The sequence below is a fragment of the Chamaea fasciata genome, unplaced genomic scaffold, assembly GCF_029207755.1.
Source record: "Chamaea fasciata isolate MVZ Bird 193981 ecotype frontalis unplaced genomic scaffold, bChaFas1.0.hap1 SCAF_1, whole genome shotgun sequence".
In the NCBI taxonomy this organism is placed as follows: domain Eukaryota; kingdom Metazoa; phylum Chordata; class Aves; order Passeriformes; family Sylviidae; genus Chamaea; species Chamaea fasciata.
In genome coordinates this window covers 9,235,787-9,261,335 of record NW_027094086.1, presented here as the reverse complement: position 1 = coordinate 9,261,335, position 25,549 = coordinate 9,235,787, and the positions used below count along the sequence as shown (strand labels likewise).

The 25,549-nt window shown below is 37.3% G+C and overlaps 1 protein-coding gene and 1 long non-coding RNA gene across 2 annotated transcripts in view; one reads left to right on the top strand and one right to left on the bottom strand.

Moving 5' to 3' along the window:
• The window catches only part of ADCY8 (adenylate cyclase 8), a 119,197-nt gene that overhangs the window by 45,548 nt on the left and 48,100 nt on the right, over nucleotides 1-25,549 (bottom strand). Inside the window, exons 3-6 of the mRNA XM_066175869.1 lie at nucleotides 22,865-22,995; nucleotides 20,613-20,724; nucleotides 9,239-9,366; nucleotides 1,490-1,648 (exon numbers count right to left, since the gene is read on the bottom strand). Coding sequence (XP_066031966.1) covers nucleotides 1,490-1,648; nucleotides 9,239-9,366; nucleotides 20,613-20,724; nucleotides 22,865-22,995 — 530 coding nt within the window. The remainder of the gene's footprint in view (nucleotides 1-1,489; nucleotides 1,649-9,238; nucleotides 9,367-20,612; nucleotides 20,725-22,864; nucleotides 22,996-25,549) is intronic.
• LOC136285125 (uncharacterized) lies at nucleotides 14,629-24,236 on the top strand. The gene is made up of 3 exons (XR_010719359.1): nucleotides 14,629-14,681; nucleotides 15,880-16,074; nucleotides 22,957-24,236. It is a non-coding gene; the product is annotated as an uncharacterized lncRNA (long non-coding RNA).

The following is a 25,549-nucleotide window of genomic DNA, read 5'->3' as shown; positions in this document are numbered from 1 at the left end:
TAAATCTGCTCTGCACACTAGGAAGCTCTGATGTAAATCACTGTTCTGAGGGACTTGGTTCATTGCTGTCACATAAAGGCTTTGTTCTGCTGGCACACTGATACCCAGGAAATCACTCTGACAGGCTGAAAACCTGCCAGGCATTTTATCTACAGCAAGGCTGTGCATTTTCTGGGTTCTTCATTAATAGCCATACAACTTGCACACATTAACAGCACTAGACTTTTTTCCTGACTTTTAGACTCTGTTTTCTGCAGGTGTGGATGGTGAAACTTAGTTGATCAATTTACTCATGTGAACAAAGCATCCTCTTAGTCATCTGGGGCTATCCCGTGGGATAAGCAGCAGGCAATGACCTTTTTTTCTGAAATATTATACACGGGTGACATATACAGAGTACAGAAGTTGTTCTCAGAGCATGGAGAATTTCATTTTCTGCTAATTCCAAGAATATATATTAGAATAAAGGTTTACTATGTGAGACTGTGGAACAAGCCTGCATTTGCAATATATGAAGCAAATTTCCTTCCAGTTTCCTGGGAACATGACAGCTCTGACAGATCCTGATGTGTGTGTAGGGAAGACAGCACATGACTCAGTTTTGATGACTTAAAATCTCTGTCATTCAAGGTGACAGCACCACTTAGACTTTTTTCCACATAAAGATGTCTGCTGCTATTGCCTCTAAATTCCACAGCTAAAATTGGAATTGTCTAGGTGATCTTTTCTACATCTTTCATCATTGGCAGGTGGAACTGAAAGTTAACAGAAGATTCCTGCAATCACTACTGTTAGTTAAAATTTAGGATTTGTAGCTTCCAAACAAGCAGGATATATAAGCCATATCAGGCAGAAACAACATTCAACTTTCAGGTGAATCAGTCAGATCAGACACTCAGACATAGAAAAAAATGGGATTTTTTTTGTGAAAAACCATACATTTCATGTATAGACAGGCTAAGATAAATATCTCAGAATATCTACTAAAGCATCGAATTATTTAAAAAACTTCCTAGAGAGCCTGCTGTTCATAACAACTTGTTATTAACATATTGACCTATGAACACATAATTCTTCCCACATTTCGTGCATTACGAATTAAAACAAATTATAGCTTTGTGCCTCATAGTATCATTTGAATGAAAAAGGTGAGAAAATGAAGCCTGGGAAATTTCATGAATGGTAAACACCTAACTGGGAAATTTGGGCTACCTCTGAGGATAATGCAGGCTGAAAACAAAAATTGATCTTTTCCAGAAAATCAAGGCTGACAAAGAAAGATTAAGACTTTTGTCTTGTCTTTTCAAATGGCTCTACAGTCTGATCATTTCTACCTTTTTTAGCTATAGCCTCACTAATCCTTGCCAACTGCAAAATAGCAAAAAAAAGGTCATAGTTGATGAAATGATGTAAGTTAATCTTTTGGCAAGGTTACCAATGCAATGTGCTGGCAATGTTTTCTGACTGTGGGAAATACACTTTGCCTTACCCAGGAATTCCACCTGACTCAAGTTTGTTTGCAATATCCACGTCCCAGGACCAGACATCAAACTGCCACTTTCTGAGGCCCAGCACTCCACACAGAACCGACCCAGAATGAATCCCTATTCTCATGTCAATGTCATGCTTTGTTCTTGATCTGACATATCTGTTAAACAAAACACACAAAGAAAGAAAAAAGACCAGAGTTATGAAAATATATGCCACAATTTCCCATTCCATTTTGAAAAGGGTATGACGTAAAATACAATGTCAATTAGCTGTAAAGTGCAGTCTAGACTGTAAAATGAAGATGGGACTTTCTAAATAGAAAAGGTAGAGGTAGTGATAAAATTTTTCTAAAAGCCATGTTATCATTAAGCACTTAATTGCATACCTGGCTCAGTGGCACACTTATTATTCCAATCAGATAGAAAGAGAAAAATGGAGAGAGAAAAAAATGTCTAAGTGAAAGTATTTTGTTGGACTTATTGAGTGCTTTAGCTGGGAATTATAAAAGGTTCAGGAACAGTATGGAACTGTTGGAAGAGTATGGAAGTCAGGAACCACATGGATGCTTCAGGAACAGGAACTATTTTCATCAAGCCTGTCTATTCATTTATATTCTTGTGTATTCTTTACTAATTTTCAATTTTTTAAAAAAATATTATTTTATTGATTGGGATTCTTCAGAGTTACTTTTTGTCAAATGATTATTTTCATTAGATTTGGCCAGAATATAATGAAGACCACGTGAGTTTAAAATCAGTTTTGTCCATTCAGTGGGGTGCTGAAGATCAGTTCACCTCTCAAAAATAAACACACATGAGAATATTTGTTGAGAGACTGCTTTTCCAGTTCTGTTTTTGTGACAATAACGGTTTGCAGCAGAAATACTATTAGACCTTGTGTTCATTAATCTTTAAATAGTGTGGTCAGGATAGGAAAAGCACATTGCTTCTGCTGGTCTACAAACCTGCTGTGTCTCTGTAAAGGGCTTTATCTCTGCAGTCACTGAAGTCAATAGAAACACAGCAAGACCACACCACAGAGCAGGCAAAGAATAAACAGCTCTATTTCACTGCTCTCAAGTTAACTACCCTGCCTCAGATGCCTCAGCAATGACCTTGACAGATCCTCTGTAGAGGAGAAAAGGGTAAATTGCTCACTGCATTCAATACTTGAGCTTTCATTTTTGCAACTGAGCATCAGCTCAGTTCGTAAGGGAAAAAAAAAAAAACCAAAACAACAAACCAAGAGTTATAAAATGGAGAGAAACTAGTTGCACAAAAACGTGAAAAACTGAAAATAAGAAATTAATCTTTATTTCCCTTCATATTATGAAAACTTGGAGAAAGGCAGGCATATGATAAGTCTCAGTGCAGCAGTTTGCCTACAAGACCTGTTCATCACATCAGGAAGCCAACATATTTCAAATATCTAAGAGAAAAAGGTTTTAAATAGTTAATCATAAAATAATAAAAAAGGAGTTTTGAGAAGGGATTTATTTGTGTTCTTAAATTTAGAGCTTATAGTTTTCATTTACAAATTTCTTCATTGCATGCAAGCAAAAGGTTTGAAATATCAAAATTAAACAATTACCTGTCTCTGGAAGATGGGATATGCAACAACTCCTCCACACTAAAACACTTTAAGTGTTGTGGGAGCAGCTAATAGAAGTGAGTCCACTGAGATTTTAATCTATTTTGAAGAATTTTTATATGCTACAAAATATCTAAACTGACACTCATAACTGTCAGAGGAATTATTACGCAACTCCTCACATGATTGTTTTCCCAGTTTGCCTTTTCCTTTTGTTCAGACTAAGGTAATTATTTCTCCTTTTACATCTGATTCTCTTATCTTGAAATAAAAGATAATTTTATCTAGAAGAATAATTGAGCGAAAAGCTTTTCATTGAAAAATGCATTTAATAAGAAGGGCTTAAGTTTAATAAAAGGTTTTAATAGCCTATATTTATGTAATCTTTCTCTACACATATATGGAAACACATGCTATTTTACCAATTTCATTTCTATTTTACCAGCTGTCATGTCCTGTGATGAGCAACTGATGGTAACAGGTCTGTCTAGTTTAGAAAAGAGGAGGCTGAGGTGTGACCTCATTGCTCTCTAACAGCTTCCTGAGGAGGGGAAGGGGAGAGCGAGATGCTGAGCCCTCCTCCCTGGGATCCAGTGATTGGATGCACGGGAATAACTCAAAGCTACGTCAGTGAAGGTTCAGTCTGGACATTAGGGAACATTTCTTTACCATGGCTGTGGCCAAACAAAGAAACAGGCTCTCTATTGAGGTGATTGATGCCCCAAGCTCATGATTGTAAGGTATTTGGACAATACCCTTAACATGCTTTAATTTACGTGACCTTGAATTGTCAGGCAGTTGGACTAGATGGTCGCTGTAGGCCCTGTCCAATTAAAATACCGTATTCTTCTAGTCTAGTCTAGTTCATTAATTCTGAATACTGTAAATTGTGGTATTGCATTTGTATCTTACATAAAAACCAACACACACAAGTATCACTGGAGAGACCAGGTACAAATGAGGGTGCAACTGAGCAATGTGCCCCTCTATTTCTAGTGTGTTCACTAAGGATTGCTGGTTTTAACTTTTCCTTTGCCGTAAAAATGTGGTGGTGGCCTGAGGAGGCTTTGGCCTCCTCCATCAGCCACACAGGATGTTTGGATTTGTCCAAAACCTCACGCAGCTGTGCTGTCCACACCACCTCCTGCAGTGCACTGCAGACACTAGTCAAGGTCCTCTCCCCCTTGCCTTATCTGTCTTTCACAGTCTCACAGCAACTCTTTATGTGCCACTCAGGTGATATTTGATCTCAGCTCTTCATCGGCAGACAGAGTGGATTTGGCTTCCTGCCTGCACCTTTTGGCTGAGGGACATTCTGTTTCTCTGTCTGCTGCAGTGCTTGTGCACATGGAGGGCTTTGTCTTTGCATCCTCCTCTTGTCATGCACAGCAGTGTGTTCCTGTGTTGATAGGTGGGAAAATAATTGCAGGAGGGGACCTAATGGTATGAAGTCACAGACAGTCTGAAATATATTTAAACAGCCCTGTCCAGGACATGAATCAAAGAACAAGAGTGATCTAATCTCACTCAATTACTTTATTATTTGTGACACAAGACTGAAAGCAGAACTGTTGAGAACATGTTGTAGAAACAATAATCTTCATAAAAGTTTTATTGTTAAGATATTAAATTGAACAAAGAATAAATGGTTTACTTTATTTAAACATTTCTCTGCAAAGACTGAAAGGTTTAAAAGCGAGGTGATTTGTTAGCCTGTAAAAAGTAATGGAATTACAATTATTCTTTTTATTAAAAAATTGGGAGTGATATGGGTTGAAAAGGATTTCTGAATATGCAAAGAAGGGGACTTAATCATTGTCAAATCCAACTCCCTAGCAGCCAGACTACCACGTAGTTTAGGAGGTCTTGTTTATATACAGGTATAGGAAAAACAAAGTCTGAAATAACAAAGCCCTGATCACCATAATCAATAATGGTAGTTCTAGCTTATTCAGAAAAATTCTCAGAAATAATAGCATATAATAGATAAAAAATATAGAGATAAAAAATTAGGAGAGCTCAGGTATTCCACATCTAGTTCTTCTCTCTCTTAAATTTATTCAACTGTCAATGGAGCTTCTAATTAAAAAAAAATGTATTTTCTTCAACTACTTTACAGGATTTCTGCAGACACGTTAACAAAATGCATGCAGGAAGATGCATTATTGATGATCTATAAAGTCCTCTTTGCATCACAAGTGCTTTGATATCTTATCCAGGATGAAGTAACTGTGACTGGTGTTATTCTTCCCATTCATCTCATTTCAGTCTAGTCAGAGATAAAAACATTCAATGATTTTAATTGGATCTTGGTTTTTTGTGCATTCAAAGGAAAGAAGTTGCAGAATTACATAAACCCATTCATCTCTACCTGGTTTAGTTAACATCATCCAACAGCAAAAACAGGGAAAGAAAAACTATCCTGATGTGTTCTCCATTCAGAGTCAGTGGCTGAAATGAACATGTGGAGGTCAAAGTATGATCAAGTCTCAGTGAGAAACTTGTGTTCAATCTTAGAACTGTCTAAAAAGTGCTGGCTGAACTTGTAAATATGTCACAAAATCCCTTTCCACCACCACACAGAAATGAAGTTAAGCCTTAGTTTTTGGGTTTCGGAAAACATCCTCTCTTCTGTGAATCAGAGCTCACTGCATCATAGGCAGAGCCTTGTAGATCATAGGAGAAATAATCTGTGGAAGGAATCCAGAGCTGGATGAATTATATGAATATATAATTATATAATAAAATAATTTATTAATAATAGAATATGAAAGCAATTTATGTTTCTTTTACTGCCTGAGTAACTTCTTTAACAAGAATTGGTCACTTCATGATTTTTGTTAATACTCAACAGATGATAAAAGCACTTTTTTCATGCTAAAAGTAGGAAACCTGCCAGGGCAGTCAGTCTTCTGAAATAGCTGAGGTATTTTTGGTTGTAGGTTTTGTGTGGGTTTTTTTAGTTTTCCTTTTTTCTCTCTCTCTCAAGAATTTGCCTTAATATTAGTACTTAATTACAGACTTTTAATGAGGACAAGCTGTTATCTAATGTCTGGAGTTTAGCCTATATTGGATACTGGGACCATTTATTCTGTCATAATAGTTACCCTTTCAGATGGTTTTCAGTCGGAAATGATCCAACAAATGAAACAATTCAGGACTCCTTGATTTACTAAACATATATACCAGCACAAAGTTTGTTTGAATTTCCACTGTTAAATATATTGTGCCATTTCCATCATTACACTATGAAAGAGAGTCCTTGAGGAACTGAGTCTCACAATCTCCCTTCCCCTCTACTCCCAGTCACAGAGATTTTTTATGAATAAGGACATTTGAGAAGGTGATGTTATCCCTGACAACCACTTAGCTTGGGTGATAATTGTTAAAATGAAACATTATAATCTGGTGACTAAAAATTCCACTGGAATCCCATTTCCATCAACAGTCAGTACATACAGGCATTGATACAATAAAATTAAGCACAATTATTGCTGCATGTGAAAAGATAAAATTGAATAAAAGAAATCCTTGTGAAGAACTTGTCCTTTTTACTTTAATTCACATTTTCAGCTCCAGCTAAATGGAATTTACCGGTCCTTGGGTTTTGAGCGCAGATGGAGTAAGCATTTTCTTTCCTGCCCAAAGGTGGTGGAGCAAAACTGCCTTACTTTGGAGTAAATATCAGATTCCATGGAATCTTCCTGTGGTTAAAAGATGCCCATCAATTGTTTTCAACAGTTAAGGGAGCAAAGAACAAGGAGACAGATTGGAATAATAACAATAGTGCTTCTTTTATGAGATTTTAACAAAGTATGGTGATGTGAAAAAACATTACAGAGAAAATAATGATCTTGAATTATTTTGTTGAGTTCTGAACAGTTCCATTCATCTGCAAAAAGAATTGTGGAGCTGCAAGACTCAAGCTTAAAATCAAGTTGTAGACATTTAATTAACAATAAATTAACAATTTAGCTGTATGGATACAAGTTGTATGAAAACACTCAGAAATCCCTTGTGATACAATCTATCCATGTAGATTTATTTTGCATATTGGATAATGAATGGATTTGACATTCTTGTTCTATTCCCTTTGACTATGGAGTCATCAAAGACAGTAGAAGGAGTATTGAGTAGTGGTATCCTGAGATCACAGGAGTTTTTTGGTCGCTGCCTTGGCAGAAGAGTTGTACTGATCAGTACAACATTACCAACCACCTGTTCTCAATGGAGAGAAATGTTTGTCTGTATAGCTTCAATGCAGCTCTCAAATCTGAACGATGGTTTCCCATAACTTGGATCATCTCCCTATTATTTGAAACTTAAAAAATATTTATTTTCTGAAATCTTCTGATGAAGAGAAAAAAATTTCTAGTCATCAAAATATCATTTCCATCGTGTTTTAAATATGGTAAAATTTTGTGGGGACCAATGTTATAAAAACCTCACTTTTATAAAGAGGATTTTTTTTTTTCATCTTAACTGTGAGAGAGATTTACTTCTTTAATTCTAGTTAATGGACTGTAGATAACTCCAAATTCTCTTAAAAATGTGCGCAGAAGAATTTATAATATTCCATGGCAGGATTGGTCCTCCCTGTGAACTGTTAAAACACACATTAAGATAAGCAACATAAGGCTCCTACACTCTGAACAGAAGAGCCTAGGGGAAGAATCATCCTCATTGCATAGACAGAAAATCAGATACTGGGATTATCAAATTAATTGGAGGCAATCTGAACTGAATTGGTCTGCGATGGATGACCCAAGTCTTGATGGACTCTGGTGTCACGGCTCCAACTGACTGTAGCTGTCATTTAAGATACTAAAAATAGAGCACCATTTGTACTGGATTACTGCCTTCAAGACCCTGTTCATTGAAGGGCATGGGGTGTTACAGACTTCCACTTGTGTAAGGAGATGGAGAGAAATTTACTGTCTTAGAAGAAAAATGGCTTAAAATGGGTTGTCTGCAGGTGGTGTTACCAAGGAAATGCAAAAGATTAGAAGTATGTATCCAAAAATATTTAACAATGCTGGTAGGTTATTTTTCATCTCTGTGTTTTCTAATTCATGTTTCACTTTCACTGTGGGGATTCCAGAAGCAAAGTATTGATTACTTTGTTAAACATTTAGCCTGTGATAATTGAATCCAGCCTTCTTAGATATCACTGTTGCATAATCATTATTCAGTTACATTTTCCATTAATTAATTTTAGTCAAATTCTTTCTCTATTAAGAGCTCGTAATGTGGCTACAGTGTGCATTAACTGTCTGCTGTATGTCATGAGACAGACCCAGATAAAAGGGGCAAAGAGGTCTGGAAAAGAAACAGACAAAGAGATTGGACAGCAAAATATCCAGGGAAAAGGCAAGAATGCTTGTGTTAGGCAACACTATTTTAGGGAAGATAGCAACACAAAATGTATTTGAATATGAGAAACTCAGTATTTTTTTATTGATACCTTACATCATTAAAACCCCATAAGTTTCAAAAAGATGGACAAAACCTCTTTTGGTGTATTAGACGTCAGCCAATGTCATGGTAACTCATTGGACAAGCTCTACCCACAGGCTGCTGAAACATCATTATTATTAATTGTAATTACATCAAAATACAATAATCTAAGAGCAACATAATTATATTTACATGATGGGAACACATTCCTTCATTAAAACACTTCCAGTGCTTGTGAATTTAAGCAAGAACCTAATTTACCAGGTAAAATTTGTTCATCTGGAAAATCTCAGTACTTACGAGTTTGTCTATGAGCTAGTTTCCAAGCTAAAGGAAAGCCAAAGCGGTCTATTTTGTGTTTATATTGTTGTTTAAAAGGGATTATAGAAAGAAATTCAGACTCCTCTTCAGTCTCCTCTTGAAATTGACAACAGTACAAAGTGAGAACTGTCAAGAACTGTGAAACCTCTCAGTTGCACACATAGCTATTGTGTTACATCTCTGAAGTAGCACAGGTTAATAAAATCATTTCAGTAACTGTTCCCATGCATTACATGGATTACAAAAGTCATGTCCTTTTCACAGTGGTAATGCTGAGATTTTTGAACCAACAGAATAAATACTTGTCTAGTGATAGCATTCTCAGGTAAGATCAGAACGCTTCCAGAAACAATGAAACAGGGGGAGAAAAAGGCATTACCTGATAGTTTTGATCATGCTGAGCCCCATTTCAACACAGCAGTGTGCATGGTCCTGGCGAGGTTCTGGGAGCCCTGACACACAGTAGTAACAATCCCCCAGGATCTTTATTCTGAGACAGTGATGTTCCTATGCACAAATTATCAAAGAGAAAGAAAATATTTGCATATTTTTTAATAATTTTAAGGTGAAAGTTAAAGTGGTTGAGAAATTACTCTTAATAAACCAACCAAGCCCCCACCTTGTTTCTGGATGTTTCCTACTTGTCATTAGTATAATTGTGATTTATTTTACTTTTTAAATAAAGTACTTTTACATTTTCAGCAAAAAAAGGGTACAGTGATTTTTCTTTTATGCTAATCAGAGACGTCCTTGCTGATGGGGAGAAAGGTTTTATCCAAGCTAGGTGGAAGATAGGCCAAGGATTCAGAAATGCCAGCTGAGATAATGAATAACCCAATTTAGGCTATGTTCCCCCAGGGCATGTTTTCCTGTCCACTTTTTACTGTGGAAATAAAGGAAAAAACTCTTTCCTCCCACTGAAATCTCTTCCCATCTACAGTTTCCACAGTCACACTCAAGTATTTCCAACAGCTATAGGAACTGATCAAGTATCTGCACGTCAAAGATCTCAAAGAAGCTCTCTTGCATCAGGCTCATACTGTGGAGAAACGATGTTTCTTTGGCATCCAGCTAGAGACATCCTTTACCCTATGAGCAAATAATGAATTTAATTCCTAAAATACATATTAACAGTATAATTGCATACTAAAAAAGAATATTATTGTGTGATTTGATCATTATTTTACAAGATCCTTTTCTACTAAGCAGAAATATCTGAGTTGCTGAAATTTTGCATTTCCCAGGCCAGCATGTGAGGCCAAGATTACCCGTAAATTTTCCCAATGTATTCTGCTTGTTGGGCCCTCACAGGAGGCAATCAGTGCACAGGAACAGAGAACATTACAAGTTGTGTCAAGGGAAGTATTTTTATGATGGAGAGTCATTGGAATATTGAGTATAATATTAATAATCCATCAGTAAAGGCTGTGGTAACAGACCTTTAAAAAGAGAAATTTAAGTCAGTTCTGGGAGCAAATGTGAATGCAGGTTCTCCCAGGAATCAAGTTCCACTCAAAGTTTTGATTAGGAAGAATGAAGCTCTGTAGTCAACCTCAGACAAAGTGGGACATGGAATCTACACACTTTTACCCAAAGGTTTTTGTGAAGTCAGCTGAAGCCTTAAGCATGCCAGCAAGGGTAAAATCTGCTCTGGGCACGTGGCCAAAGTAAGCTGATTCACCCTAAAATCTCCTTAAACCATCAGTAGGAACTGACTGTGTTTGAAGCTTTGGTTAAGTCTCCAGCTAAAACAGTGCTTCCTTTCAGAGTGCAATGCCTTGCTATAAGTTTCACACAAAATTCCAGACTGAACTCAGGCTTCTAAAATGTCAAAAATTCATATGTAACTCTCCTTTTTCCTCAACCCCTTCTTTTCAGCCTCTCTGCGGACCCACACGAGAACACTGAGAATTCTTCATATGGCTTCAAATGAAATTGTACATCATAAACCCCTCCAAAACAGCCTTTTTTTTTTTTTTTTTCAGCAGTTTCCCCTCAATGGAAAGAATTAGAGATCTGATTTTACCACATTTCCCACCTATTTTTTAAACTATAGAGTGAAACTATGAAACATAAAAGTTAATTGAAAAGTAGGTAGGACTCAATGGCATAAATCAGTGCATGTCAAACAGTAAGTAGGCTTCCTTAAGCTTCTCTCCATGTTCCTCGTTTAGACAAAATGCAAAGAGATGAAGATATAAACCACAGATTCTAGAGTTCTTTGGCTTTTCTAAAGGTTCTACTCAATTGATTCTTACTAGAGGTGATGTTTTCTTTTGCATCTACAAAGTAGAAGGATAGTGTTTGATGCCATATTGGTTTGACTGAGGTGGAATAAATCAAAAGGCAGCACTTCAACTCTCTTCAGAGCCCCTACAAATACTTTACAAATAATAACATCATAGTAAGATAGAGGGGGAAAAAAGGGAAAAATGGAATATTTTAGGAAAGAAAGAAAGACTGGAAGAAAAGAAGAAATATATATCTCAGGTATTATCATATTTTAAATTTTTAATTACATTTTTAACTTGAACATTTATTATGCCTATCTGGTGATATGGGAAACTCTTATTAATGAGAATTTATTTTAGCACAGTTAAAGATTGTAGTCTTCAACAGGATAAGATTGTTGTTGGATTCTTAATGACTCACTTAAACTGGCTAAAAGGCAGATTCCAGTGAATTCAGATGAGACATATCACCTTCCTGCATGTCAGAAATTCAGAATAAATCAGACAACTTCAGAAGGATGTGCTTTTTGTAAGAATAAGAACCTTAATGCATGGCAAGATCTGCTAATGAGGGTCTGATATATGCAAATGTGACTGCATGTGTGTGACACAAGAAATCCATTCAGCTACTCATGAATGTTTTCTTTTTCTTGTCATGTGATGTCACCTGACTCATCTGCCAAAGCGCAGGAAGTCGTTTACAGAGTGCAATATCCAAGTGGAGATGACTGTGTTAGGTGTCCCTGTGCCAGCTTGCAGTGGAGCTTGCCATTGCAGCCCAAGGAGAGCCAGGCACGGCAGTCAGGGAAGCCTGAGGACAAATTCAGCTCACAGATAAAGGAGTTGGCTGGGCTTCAGGTCAGTTGTCTGTACCTAAACTCACCATGTGTCTATAAGACCCTGGATGTGTGAAACACCCACACAGGACTTACAAATATGACATAAGATTTATGCCCTGTGGAACATTGCAGGGGTCAGGCAAGGTGTCTACTGGCACAAGAAACCAGAGGGAGGTTTTAAATGACTCCCTGTCTTCCTATTTTTTTTCTTTGTTAATCAAATTATTATGGCTGCCAAATGTGATCTGTGTTACAGCCGGACTACATTGCTTTTGTATTTTTTATTCTTCCCTAATTATTCCCGTCATACTCATTTCAAAAGTAAACTATGGGCTTTTTATCACTGGAAATATTTCATCTAGAGGAAGATAATTCATTGACTCTCAAGAAGGACAGGGGGCTAATGGTATCTGCCTTTGGCAGAGGCAAACTGCCTGGTCTCCTGAGACTCCCTCAGAAAGCTTAATCATATCTACAGTTTAGAGTCAAAGCTTTGTCAGACTGGTTGTACGAGAGCATTAAGATTATATTCATGGATAATATGGGCAGCCATGCCCTAGTTTTGAATCAGAGACTGAGTTTTGTCAAGGCCTGCCCACCTTTCAGTGGTATAAAATGACATTAGTAGCAATCAAGATTTTCCTCACACTGTAGAGCTCAAGCCCCTTCCTAAGATCATCTCCCTGCAATGCCATCTAGGAGTGGCAAGTTGATATTAAACAAAAATGAATGAAAAATCTAAATATGTATGAAGAATCTGTAAAATGAGTAAATTATTTAAATAAGAGAAAATTGTCATACAGGAACTTTGATATAGAAAATATTTTTCACAACAGTGATAAATCCTTACAGAGTTGTGAGGTTATTATCATCTCGTCTTTATTCCATTCCTCTTCCCTTCTTCATATGCAATTCTAGAAGTTGTCCTTGGGCATGTAAATGACAGCTGATATTATACAGACATTCACATCGGTATCCATCAGCCTCACACTCCTTCTAATACTCATTCATTGATAGCATTTATTGAAGGGATCAATTAAAATCTCAGCTTGTTTTAAATAGGGACTTCTTTTCTCTCCTTATTTGCAGCTTTTCATTTGCTGCAAGTGGAAGATTAAGGGGCCTGATTCTGCCAAGATAAATTTAAATCAGAATTTTTGCCTGAGGATTTTGAACAAACACCCAACTATTTTAAATAGTAATTCTAGATTAATTTGGCAGCGATTGATAAGAAGCCTTTTTCCAATTCACCTAAATCCAGAGAAAAAGAAAATATGCAGATTTTTCCATAAATAATTACCTCATATGTGGTGAATGATTTATGTTTGTGCTTATTAAATATACCCCTAGTGACTGGAAAGGAAGCAAAGCAAATTGGCATAAGGTGGAACTGCAGAAATGAGTTTCTCAAATATCAAGTTACTGAAAGACACAGTCAGAGACTTCATTAATATTTCTTGTTTCCTTGGGATAAATTTCTGACAAGGGAAAAAAAAAGTGATTTAGTTTTATAAGCTATGCTGCTTTTTCAATTCTGCCAGTGCTGAATTAATCATTTCACCTAGTTTTGAAGGGTACCCCATAGATTAGCAAACAGACCACAGAAAAGTCAAATTTTTTTGCAATTTTATAATTTCAAGCTAAAAGTTTAGAACACTGGGGATGAAAAATTACTGCAACTGAACTACAAAACAAAGAGAAGTCATACACTAAAGTCTTCTTTTAAAAAGCAGTCAGAGTGGGAAGAGGCAGGGTCTTGGCCTTTCTGTACAATAGCTCAGTTCCTGAAACAAGCGCCAAAGGCAGAGGAAACCTGGATAAACCTCATTTCTCAGCATGGATGGGGGCTAGGCCAAAGCTCTTAATCAGCAGTCTGTTTCAGGGCAGGTTGGTGAGAGAGGTCCATCCAAATTCCTTCTATTGCAGCTCTGTCACTTTGGAAAACAGAACTGGGACCCTGAGAGAGGCAGATGGAGGGGGGTTCTCAAGCTGGGCCATGTAGGCAAGAAAGAGGACCGGATATGGCATAGTTACAAAGATTGTTTCTAATTTTTATACACAGAAAGGGAAAAATATATCAGTCTTTCATTTGCCTGAACTAAGGAATACATAAGTAGGGCCCTGTATTAAACATTCTCTACATATTTTAACATACGGTATAAAGAAATGGTTTTTTTTTTTTCTTTAGAATAACCTGTGATGGGGTTGTCAGAATTTCTCTGTGCTGCCAGAAAAAAAAAATAGGTTTGAGGTCTCTCATGCTGCAGAAGGAATTGAGGTGTGTTGGTAAATTAGTTTTATAATATATTATATCAACAGTTTTGTTCCTTGACATATGGTAGAAAAAACCTGCTATGACTGTTGTGTCTAGTGAGCAATTTGCCTTGCCAGCTTGTGTTAATTAGACGACTATACTTTAAGTGATTTAAGGGACAGAAATCCCCATGAGAAAAATTCAAGGTGTTTCTTTCTAGCTAAGGTAGGAAAAATTCTGCATGGAAATTCTCCCCGTTAGGAGTTTCTAGAACTTAATTGCTTCAGGTACATGGGACACTGGTGAGTTGTAGGAGAAGGGAATACAGGTGACCTCACACCTGATAAGTAATAGCTGTGTTAATTACCCGATACAGCCTTGCCTCTCATGAGTCACAGCTATATCCAGTAAAGATTAGTGTGATAAAAGGGAGTGGGCTAACAGGTAAAGGAACCTTGAGGAAGAGGGAATGAGAGGATCATGAAGCAGGATCCTGAGGTGAGAGAATCACTGCTGTGATGTCAGTCTGGGTCTGCACTTAGAGCCTGGTATTGGAGCCTGCAGCCACAGTCTAGCTGGGTAAAAGCCTGCATTCAGAGTCTGCAAACTAACCCCTGCAGTCAGAGGCTACAGGGGAAACCTGCAGTAGGAGGTTGCTGCAGCCAGACTCTGTGAATAGTTGGAATCATGATGGCTAAGCTGTAAAGAGGAATAAACCAGGACCCCTTTCATGCTGTGACAAATAAGAAGCCTGTATCTCAGCTCATTTCTACACTCTAACAAGAGGGCTGCTGCAAAAGTCAACAACATTAGAACATGAGCCAGGGTATGCCCAGAAAGAGGCTGTAGCTGGATGAGGGTCAGTCTCTTCTCCCAAGCAACAAGAGAGAGGACAAGAGGAAATGGCCTCAAGATACCTCAGCAGTGATTTAGATTGGATAATATACGGTAAAGTTTCTTCATCTAAAGGGTTGCCAAGCATTGGAACAGGCTGCTTGGGAAACTAGCTGAGCTGTCAACTCTGAAGCTATTTAAGGACATGTGGATGTGCTGCTTAGGGACATGGTTTGGTAGTGGCCCAGGAAGTGTTAGGGGAATGGCTAATCTTAGCAGTCTTTTCCAACCTTAATTATTTTATGTGTCTATTAAGGATGAGTTGGAGAATTCCCAGGAATTTACTTCTGAAGCCTTTAACTCATATCTTAATTTAGTCACAAAGTGAGGCTTCTTTTTTGGGAAGGTTGAATTTGAGTAAGTCTTAGTTTAAAATCACTGGGAAAATTTTAAATAAATTTTATTTAATCTGTCATTTTCATCTGCCTTTTTTCATAAAAAACCCATATACTACCACTTCTAAAAGTGCTTTGTGGGCTGGGATTTATTTGACTGTTTGGGTCTTTTGCTGGGCTCTTTACCATCTGAAAAACTGTAAATGTAGGGAGAACGTTGTGAACAAAGTTGTTTATTCATTAGTATGAGACAATTAATTATTGAAACTGATTGGGAGGAAAAAATGCCTCAGAATTAAGCACTGCAAAAAGAGCATTCACTAGATCCCTTTAAAATCATATAATGTCTTTATAATGAGCTACATATTATATTTGCATACTTGTAATCCAGGAATTCTTCTTCTTGCTGCAGCATCCCAAACATATACAGATGAAAAAATTCACACCTGGCATATATGTTTAAACAGGTTTTTTTAGGAAGTCTCTGGAGTCCTGTGGGATACGTGCTTGAAGATAATTTCACCACTGAACAAAGCACTGCCAGCTCAGAGCTGAAATGTGGCCTGGGACAGTAAAGCCCTCCAATGGGATTGTCTTCATTGAGGAAACAGAAAAGCCCTCAAAATCCTCCAGTCTTCCCTTCCTGATACCAACTGGTGAAGGTATTTTACTGGGACTATGGGGTGATATGTTCCTGTGGAGACAGGTAGTCAGGTTGGTTTCCACCCTTGTAAACAGCAGTCATAAATAAGATTGGTAATACAGTGTTGAAGGAATTTTTGACAGCTTGTCTGCAACATTACAGGAGACAATTTAACTGAGGTTACAGAGGAAGATTGCCTCCTTAGGAAAAAAAAAACAAAAACCAACCCCATCAGTCCTTTAGTAAGATCCTTTATTTAGGCTTTTACTATTTCCTTTTGTCATATCTGAAACTGAATCTACAAAGAATGTAGATGAATTTAGAAATATGATAATTTAAATCATGGTATTGCCTGACATCTAGCACTGCAGAGAAGGCAGAGGAAAAACAAACCTCAAAATAACTATTATTTCACCCAGGCAGGACTTTTTTTAGGCTTAAATATCTTGCTGAATGTCATCTTATTTCCCTTCTCAAAATTCCTGCCTAAGGAAAGTATTAATATTAATTAAGTTTCTGTTTAGGCTTTTTAGTAGATGAAGTAGATATAAGGAAATGTTTTCTTCAGTTCTGTTTTATGCCAACTTATTTTTCTTATTTTGTAAATGTCACTTTTCTCTTTAATAACTATAAATCTTTTCCAAATATCACAGATTGATTAGAAATAGGAAATAACCGTACATAACATATTACATTTTTTCTTAGAAGAAATTTTGAACTGAGTTCTAATTTTTTTTCAGAGTATTCTGTGGTAGTGATACAGATATTATGGATTTTTTAATTAATTATATGCATCAATGTATGCCATAAAACTTGATGTAACTTAGGGAAGATTAAAAAAAATTAGGGAGTTCTCATTACTTCTGTATTGCTTAATAGGAGAAAAAAGAAACTTAGCCAAATTACATTTTTCAGTATGCTGTGTAAATGTCTTCTTTAATATGATTTATATCGGCTGTTTGAGCAGATACAACAGTCCTTTACATGAGATTATAATTTAATACTTTTATTTAGAAGTAAATAAGGATTTATACATTGTTTCTTTAAAATTCAAAGAAACTGCCTCAAGCTTTCTGCAATTGACCTCTTTGCCTTGATGGTAATTCTTAGCAAAGTCCAAGACTCTGAGTAACAGTCTTGGATTATTTAAAAACGTTATGATAACTCTAGTTAAGCTGATTAAGAACCAGTTAAGTGATCTGAAATCTAGATGTGGTTGTGTAATCCTCCCTAGTGAGAGATCCTTCTAGGGAAGCCTTGAAAAGACAACTTTCCAAAAATCCTGTCGAGAATTTACAGGCAAGTAGGAAACTATTGCTAATAACATTTACAAAAGGAATAAGACCAGTAAAAAAAACCCCAAAACAACAAAAAACCAAAAAAAACAAACAAACAAAAACAAAACAAAAAAAAAACCCACCACAATTGCCATGCAGACATGGTGTGTACAACATGACAGAAAGATCAGAAAACCCTGAAATAATATTTTTCAGTACAATAGTGTTATCACACTCTGTTCAGAAACATGGCATTTGGACAATGATCGAGAAAAGAGAGGAATAGTGATGATTTACCTCCACTGCACTGGAGGTTAGTCCAGGAACACTGTTTTCAGTGCTTTAAAAGGGGTTCTCAAAAACAGGAGGTGTTCCAGAAAAGTAGTCCCCAAAACTATTTGAAGGAATAAATCTTACAGAATAAAAACCTTGCTATGACTTTGGTCTGGCTTTTTTATTGAAAGGAAATCTGAGAAGCACCTTGATCAAAGCATCCAGATGCATTCCTAGGGAAAGTCAGTGGCTGGAAGATTCTTTTGTCTGGGAATGATAGGGCCATAGCAAGAATCAGTGGATGTAATTTAAAGTCAGGAAAAAAAAAAAAAAAGAAAAAAGAGAAAAAACCCATGCTTGAATAAACAGTGAGAATGTTAAGGCACTGTAATATACTGCCAAGATATAAAAGTATTAAGACAAGAAATATTAAAAAGTATTAAGATCTCTTGGTGCATTCAGATGAAGACCAGGATTTTTTCCCCAAAGATATACCTTTGCAAGGTGTGAAAGCTTTACTCAATATCAGATGGGTAGGTTGATAGGCCCATGTAATTCACAAGTCCTTAAAATTCAGGACCAGTCAGTGTCCACTTCCAAAATTTTCAAAAGGAAAAGGTGAAGTTCTGTACAACATTTAGACCCTTTATTTTATGCAGCTGATCCCCTCCATAAGAGTCCAGTGAAGAGTCTTGGTTTCCTGTAAAGTTCAGAGGAAGAACTTGTCTCCCTGAGTTGGACAGAAACACCAAACCCTTTGTAGGGAAGTGATAGAGCTTCCTCTCCGTTAGGCTTCTCTATTGTCAGGGCATCAGACAGGTATCATGACCTCTAGGTCACGGAACTCACAAATAAGGAACACACTCAAAATATCTTTATTTTTACTAAATTTTGATTATTTATGATCATGTAACTCTAATCTTTGTACGCAGATCTGTTCAATTTCTGCAGGAATTCTTCCCTGTGTCTTCTACCTTTTGGAGGATTTTTCTAGACCAGTGGATTAGTATAATCAACAATGTGTTAAAAAGAGAAGTAAATTCCAGACTAGGAAGGGAAATGCATGAAGCAGCCTAGGGTCTTGAATTTAGTGACTGGAACATTCACTTGAGAAGTAATTGTCCTGATAATGGAGTTTTGCAGACACAGATGTTCTTTCATCCCAAACCACAGATTTCTGGATAAGAAATTCTTGGCTATATTAGAGAGACTGATATATTTATCACTGTTTCTTTAAAATAATCTCACTTCCATGTTTAGAATACCTACTACTGTGTGGCACATTTAATGTTCTCCAGGAAGATTTATGAATTTAGAACTGCAACAGAAAAAAATATAGCAAGTTGGAGATGTGTGGCAAGCCACAGAGAAAGGTAAAGCGTCTAGGCATTTAAAGAAGCAAAATATTCAGTTCTCATAAAATTTAAAAAAAACCCCAAATAATAGGAAATTGACTTCAAGGTTAAGTGGCAAGTAAGGGAAGATTCACTGTATTAGACTTTTAAATGTAAATGCCTTCCTTGTTCCTAACTCTTTTACTGGATGCAGTCATTCTATACAAAATCACTATTGGTTAAATATAGCTTGTGGAATGATTACAAAATATGGTTAATGATCATGAATGCTAGCCAAATTGAAATGTAAATCCAGGCAATAAAGCATTTTATATACATACTCTTCCTAAAATATTTGTGATATACATACATTCAATTTGATGTAAAATATGTTTCTTCAGTTAAAGTAGTAGCTATTTTTGTCAAGCCGTACAAAAGCAGACATTACTCCTATAAGCTTTCTAAAAGACAGGATTGAGGTACTTCTTTCACCTGGCCTGGTTTACAGAATAGACCAGAGCTGACGAGGGCTTTTTATTGCAAAGCAAATATTGTAGGTTGCATTTATTAATTTGCCACCACCCGGGCAATGGGTTATGGCATCACTCTGTACAAGAGAAAACATATTGCTATTTGAGATAAAAAATAGCTGAATCAAAAGAAATTTCAATCATTACGGAAGTCTTGACGTTCTTGACCTTAATGTGTAAGCTGAGAGAAAACCGCAAGGCTCTTACTGATACTGTGCAATATGTGTACAAATGCCCCATAACCCTGATTCAGGAATCTATAAAAGCCAGTGAGGGATGTAAATCTGTACATCAGACCAAGCCAATTTATGTTCTTTTTATAGTAAATAGATAGCATGGTCTATGATATTCAGAGTGCAATTAGCATTTTCCCATGGTATGTACTTACATTTAACTGGATAAAGGATAAGATAAACCCCATTAATTTACTTCATTGCCTCCACTTAGAAGCCATATTAGTCAGCTCAGATATTGACACCGAAGGATAGCCATATTAAATTAAATTTTGACTAAAAAACATGAAAAAAATAAAATATACAAGCCTGGCAAAACTGAGCTTATGTTCTGCTTGTATTTTTGTGCTTCACTTTTTTTCTGATCAGTGCCAATTAAGTAGCAACAAATTTTCTGATGTGATAATTTACTCTGCTGTGTTTAATTAATTTCATTGTTGAACAAGATAGAATCCACCCTAAAGACTGTAAGCCCTGCTAGTAAGTAACCACTGCAAAGGCTGTGGGAGCTGATTAGATGACCTTAAATGAATACGTCTTTTATTCCTCCTCACTTTGCAGACGTAAAGCTAAAATAAAGCCAGGGTCTTAAAAAAACCCCAAAATTCCAGCAAAGATCCAAAATATGAAGCTTTCTTAGAAGGTGGGGGAGGTGAACTGATTTCATACCATTCTTTGTCCAGCACTACAGAAGCCCAAAGATCTGATGACAGCTTCAGCTTTCACTTGCTATCAGGACTCATCATCATTCATAAAAAATTGTCACTGTCTTCCAATCTCAAATGCTATATAAAATCCTGGTGGGGAGAATCTGGGTATATATTGTTTAAAGCAATCAGAGGGTATTTCCCAAAACTCCCATACATGGAATTGATTTTGTCTTTTTGAAAATAAATTGTGTTTAACTCACATGTGCTAGTCGATCAAATCTGGCAAAGAGTTCATTCAGCATTCGGACCAGCTCCTGGGCTGACAGAGTTGTGGAAAGGTTGGTGAATCCTTTAACGTCTGCAAAAAGAATGCTAAAAAGAAGATGATGCATTAATATTTTTATCTATTTCCTTTAATTACTTTGTTACCTTCTAGCATTTTACTAGTGGAAGGGTCATTTTACTGCCTTTGAAGTCACACTACCTTTGCTCTAGACTTCTCTACATTCTGGAGTACTGAATATAAGTATTGAAGGGACTAAAAAATACTACTAAGTGTGAGAAAAAGTTTTGTCAAAAATGGGAGTCATGAAATTCTGGATTTTTGAATCATGAAAGACTCAAATCCTAAGACTACAGACATATTTGTGACAGTCTTGGTATATATCAGACTACGGCCAGTTTTATTGCACCTAATTTAGGCATTTGACAGAAGTACCTGAGTTAGAACTATAGTGCTCTCTTTTTAAGGTATAAATCCTTAATTGGATTCCTTTTTCATTCTACTGTCTTTGCAGGGAGCCCAGTGTGATCATACTTTGAATTTAGGTGTATCAGCTTGTGTGCCTGAAGTTGTGGTAGGATCCCCACTAAAAAACTATTTGCAAACAGACTTCTAACCTGTGCTTGAACATCCAGTTATTTTTCTTGCCTTTTGGCTACTCACTATGCCTGGAATAGTGAATATAGAGAAACAAAAACACACACAAAATCTGTGGTATGCAGGAGACCACCCAGAACAAAGCATATAATAGCTTAGGACTTATTAGACAAAAAAAGTATTGGCTACTTTATAAAGTAGTGATGTTCAAAAAGACGCATGTCATTCTGGCAAAAACCTTGTTAGCACTTGAAAGGAATGAATAGTAATAATAGACTAAATTTATCAACATAAGATTTTCAAACTACTAGTTCCTGCACTTTCAATTTTCAAACCAACAAAAAAATTTTAACTGGATACTACTTTTAAGGATTCATATATCATTGATTTAGGTAGTGTTCAGTACTGAACATTAAAAAAAAAAAAAGTGAATGAAACCTAGTTTTTAAAATATCTAGTTTCTGGCAGCATGCATAGAAGTCAACCAGTATCTATGTTTTAAAACATGTAGAATCTTAATTTCAAATATCTTACAAGCATAAAATATGTTTCAACTTCTCACTCTGTCCACAGCCCTTTTCCATTAAAACAAAAGGGCCATCTTCTCCATATTTTGATTATTCTACAGCAACACTTAGTCTGAGTATGAAAAAGGTTAATGGAAGACATTTTCATTTAGTGCAACTCAAACCTTTATGAGGGTTCTTGATACTTTCAATCAGATTTAATAAAATAGCATATCTGAGCTACTGCATGGCCACAGAAGTAGCAGATAATCAATTTACACTTCTGCAGAAGTGCAAATTATTTTTATTGAACTTGTCCAGACAAAGTTATATTTTGGTTTCATTGAAAGGCAAAGTACGTGTTTCCCAAACAAACTATCTACCATTGTATTCCTGCTTATTTTTCACTACGTTCAATGATGATTTCAAAGATGGTCACTCAATAATTTACCCTTGTGCTTTGGGAAAAGTTTATGGAAAATGCTATTGCCTTATGTTATATCATGGAGTGGAAATTGATCACTCTGGTGTAAATGCACAATTAAGACTAATCACCTTCAGTAGCAGAGCATAGAACAATTATCACCCTTTTGATAACTACAGGAAAGAAAAAAATTAGATTGAAATAAAGAAAGGAAATGGATTTATGAAAATAATAGTAAGACTGATTAAAGTGGTTATAAAGCAGAGGAACCATACAACTGGTCACCATCTTTGAAAGCATCTTTCAAGTCTTCATCTCATTCTTCAGTGTGTGGGATGTACCATCAGGTTGTGACAGAATATGTGTCCACATGTAGGCAGGACCCCCTTTCCTGTGCAATCCTGACCATTTAAGTGAACTGAGTGTGAAAAAGTGAAAAAACTGTGAAAAAAAAAGTGAAAAAAAGGCATAAATAGTCCAGACTTAGTGTTTAGTTCAAATGGGTCTTGCCATTGCTGTGGCATCCAGCCATCCTGATGAGTAAAAGCAGGCATCAAAATGCTTCTCTGCTCAAATATTAAACAAGGGTACACTAATTTTCTAATTTATGAATGAATAAAGAAACAGAAGGGAAACTCTCAGATAAAAGTAATTTAGCAACATCTGAGACCTTAAACATTACAGAAAGGCTGCTCCACTCACCTGACATTCTCATAACGATGAATGTAGATCTTATGGAATTGGTGCTGCAAATGTTCATCTTCTACATTGGTCATATCATTTATCATTTCCAGGACTACAAACCGTGGTAACACAGAGAGCACCAGCCGTTCCTAAAACAAAGAGGAAACCAAAATGTCAGTATCAGTCTGAACTGGTATTTCACAATGCCCTGTTTGAAGATCTGGATGACTGGTTGTTTTATATGTGACCCTCCTCTCTAAAAATTATAGCTCAAGCCGTTTGTGAAAATCCACTTTATCAGCCTGAGCCCAGAGTCCAGGACACCTCTGGTTTGGGTAAAGAAGAGTAAAATGAGCTCACATGCAGCCATTCAAACCCGTCCTCTGGACTAGGAAAACTGGAGGACATATTCAACGTTTCTAATTAGGTTTGTCTGTGTTTCAAGAACACTCAAGAAGAGTAAACATTTGAGACATATGTTTAGATACATACACATGCTTATTTATATTAGTAGAGTATCCATGCATATTAGTTTATTATTAGTGTGCAAACACAGTGTATCAGTGCATACTAGTGCACATATACTTCTAGTATTAATGTATAAGGAGATATATACATATTCACAGAAGAGCTGTTTCCAGCCCTGTCATAATATAATTAACCCTAGAATTTCCACTGAATTTCACCAAATATTCTGAGTTGTAAGGGACCCATAAGGATCTTAAGTGACTGGCCTATATGGAGATTGAACCTGCAATCATGATTATTAGCACTGTGCTCTAACTAACCACATCTTAGTACTGCCAGGCAAGCCCTCAAAAAAGTAATCAAATTCTTTCATGAAAGCCCTAGATCATCCCCTGAGAGATTTTAGACTGTCCCTGCTTCAGTGGCTCATCAGTTTAACAGCTTTGACAGATTTTGCAAGTATCCAACCCAAATCTGTTTCGCTGCAAATTAAACCTTCTTTTTATCCTTTCAAATTGGGCATGGATAATTATTGACTGCTGCTTTCTCTGTAATAATCTTTCTGTACTAAAATAATGTTATTGTGTCCTCTTGCCCTTAGTCCCTTTTTTTCTTTTTTTTCGATTAGAAAGCTTGTCCAGTATTGGAATATATCACTCCCAATCACTCTGAAGCCAAACTACCATTTTCCACTTTATTTTTCTTTACAGAATTGTAAGTACTGAAATCTTATTGAGCTAAAGAAGAGAATGTTAGTTATGTAAGCTACTTATCACCAAATTTCAGACCACATTTTGGGGAATAGGATATATCTAGGGAAAACCAGATGTGAACTTCCAAATCAGGCGCATATGTAGACTACAGAATGCACAGATGAATTAAGTCCTGTCCTGTCCTGTCCTGTCCTGTCCTGTCCTGTCCTGTCCTCTCCTCTCCTCTCCTCTCCTCTCCTGTCCTCTCCTCTCCTGTCCTCTCCTCTCCTCTCCTGTCCTCTCCTGTCCTCTCCTGTCCTCTCCTCTCCTGTCCTCTCCTGTCCTCTCCTGTCCTCTCCTGTCCTCTCCTGTCCTCTCCTGTCCTCTCCTGTCCTGTCCTGTCCTGTCCTGTCCTGTCCTGTCCTGTCCTGTCCTGTCCTGTCCTGTCCTGTCCTGTCCTGTCCTGTCCTGTCCTCTCCTGTCCTCTCCTCTCCTCTCCTCTCCTCTCCTCTCCTGTCCTCTCCTCTCCTCTCCTCTCCTCTCCTCTCCTCTCCTCTCCTCTCCTCTCCTCTCCTCTCCTCTCCTCTCCTCTCCTCTCCTCTCCTCTCCTCTCCTCTCCTCTCCTCTCCTCTCCTCTCCTCTCCTCTCCTGTCCTCTCCTCTCCTCTCCTGTCCTCTCCTGTCCTCTCCTGTCCTCTCCTCTCCTCTCCTCTCCTCTCCTGTCCTCTCCTCTCCTCTCCTGTCCTCTCCTGTCCTCTCCTGTCCTCTCCTGTCCTCTCCTGTCCTCTCCTGTCCTCTCCTGTCCTCTCCTGTCCTCTCCTCTCCTCTCCTCTCCTCTCCTCTCCTCTCCTCTCCTCTCCTCTCCTCTCCTCTCCTCTCCTCTCCTCTCCTCTCCTCTCCTCTCCTCTCCTCTCCTCTCCTCTCCTCTCCTCTCCTCTCCTCTCCTCTCCTCTCCTCTCCTCTCCTCTCCTCTCCTCTCCTCTCCTCTCCTCTCCTCTCCTCTCCTCTCCTCTCCTCTCCTCTCCTCTCCTCTCCTCTCCTCTCCTCTCCTCTCCTCTCCTCTCCTCTCCTCTCCTCTCCTCCCACCTTTTCTGTCAAAGAAACTGATGTTGAATTTGTTTTGAGGCAACCTGATATCAGGAGGATATAAAATGATCTCATAGTATACAGGCTGTGAGTATGTCCCTTCTGGAGGGGGAAATTTTTTTCAGAGAGAACAAGAAAAACCAAAGAGGAATGATGAGTGGAATGAGAGAAAGCAAACCAATCATGAAAAAAAATGATTTTTATGCCAGCAGGATTCAATGTCATGGACGAAATGTTGCCATAGATGAAACATCTGAATAAATGAAGGAATCTCTCCCTAGCTTTCATAGAAAGTGATATCATTACTAAGTTACAACTTTCACAGTGTAGGTCATGAAGAATTCTCACTCTGAGCAGTCTCAGTCAGCAGTTAGGATTGTTCACTAACTAACAGCTTTGATGGAAACGTGTTGTGGATAAACACTTGCATTTGTCTAGATGGCAGCCCCAGCTGAGGT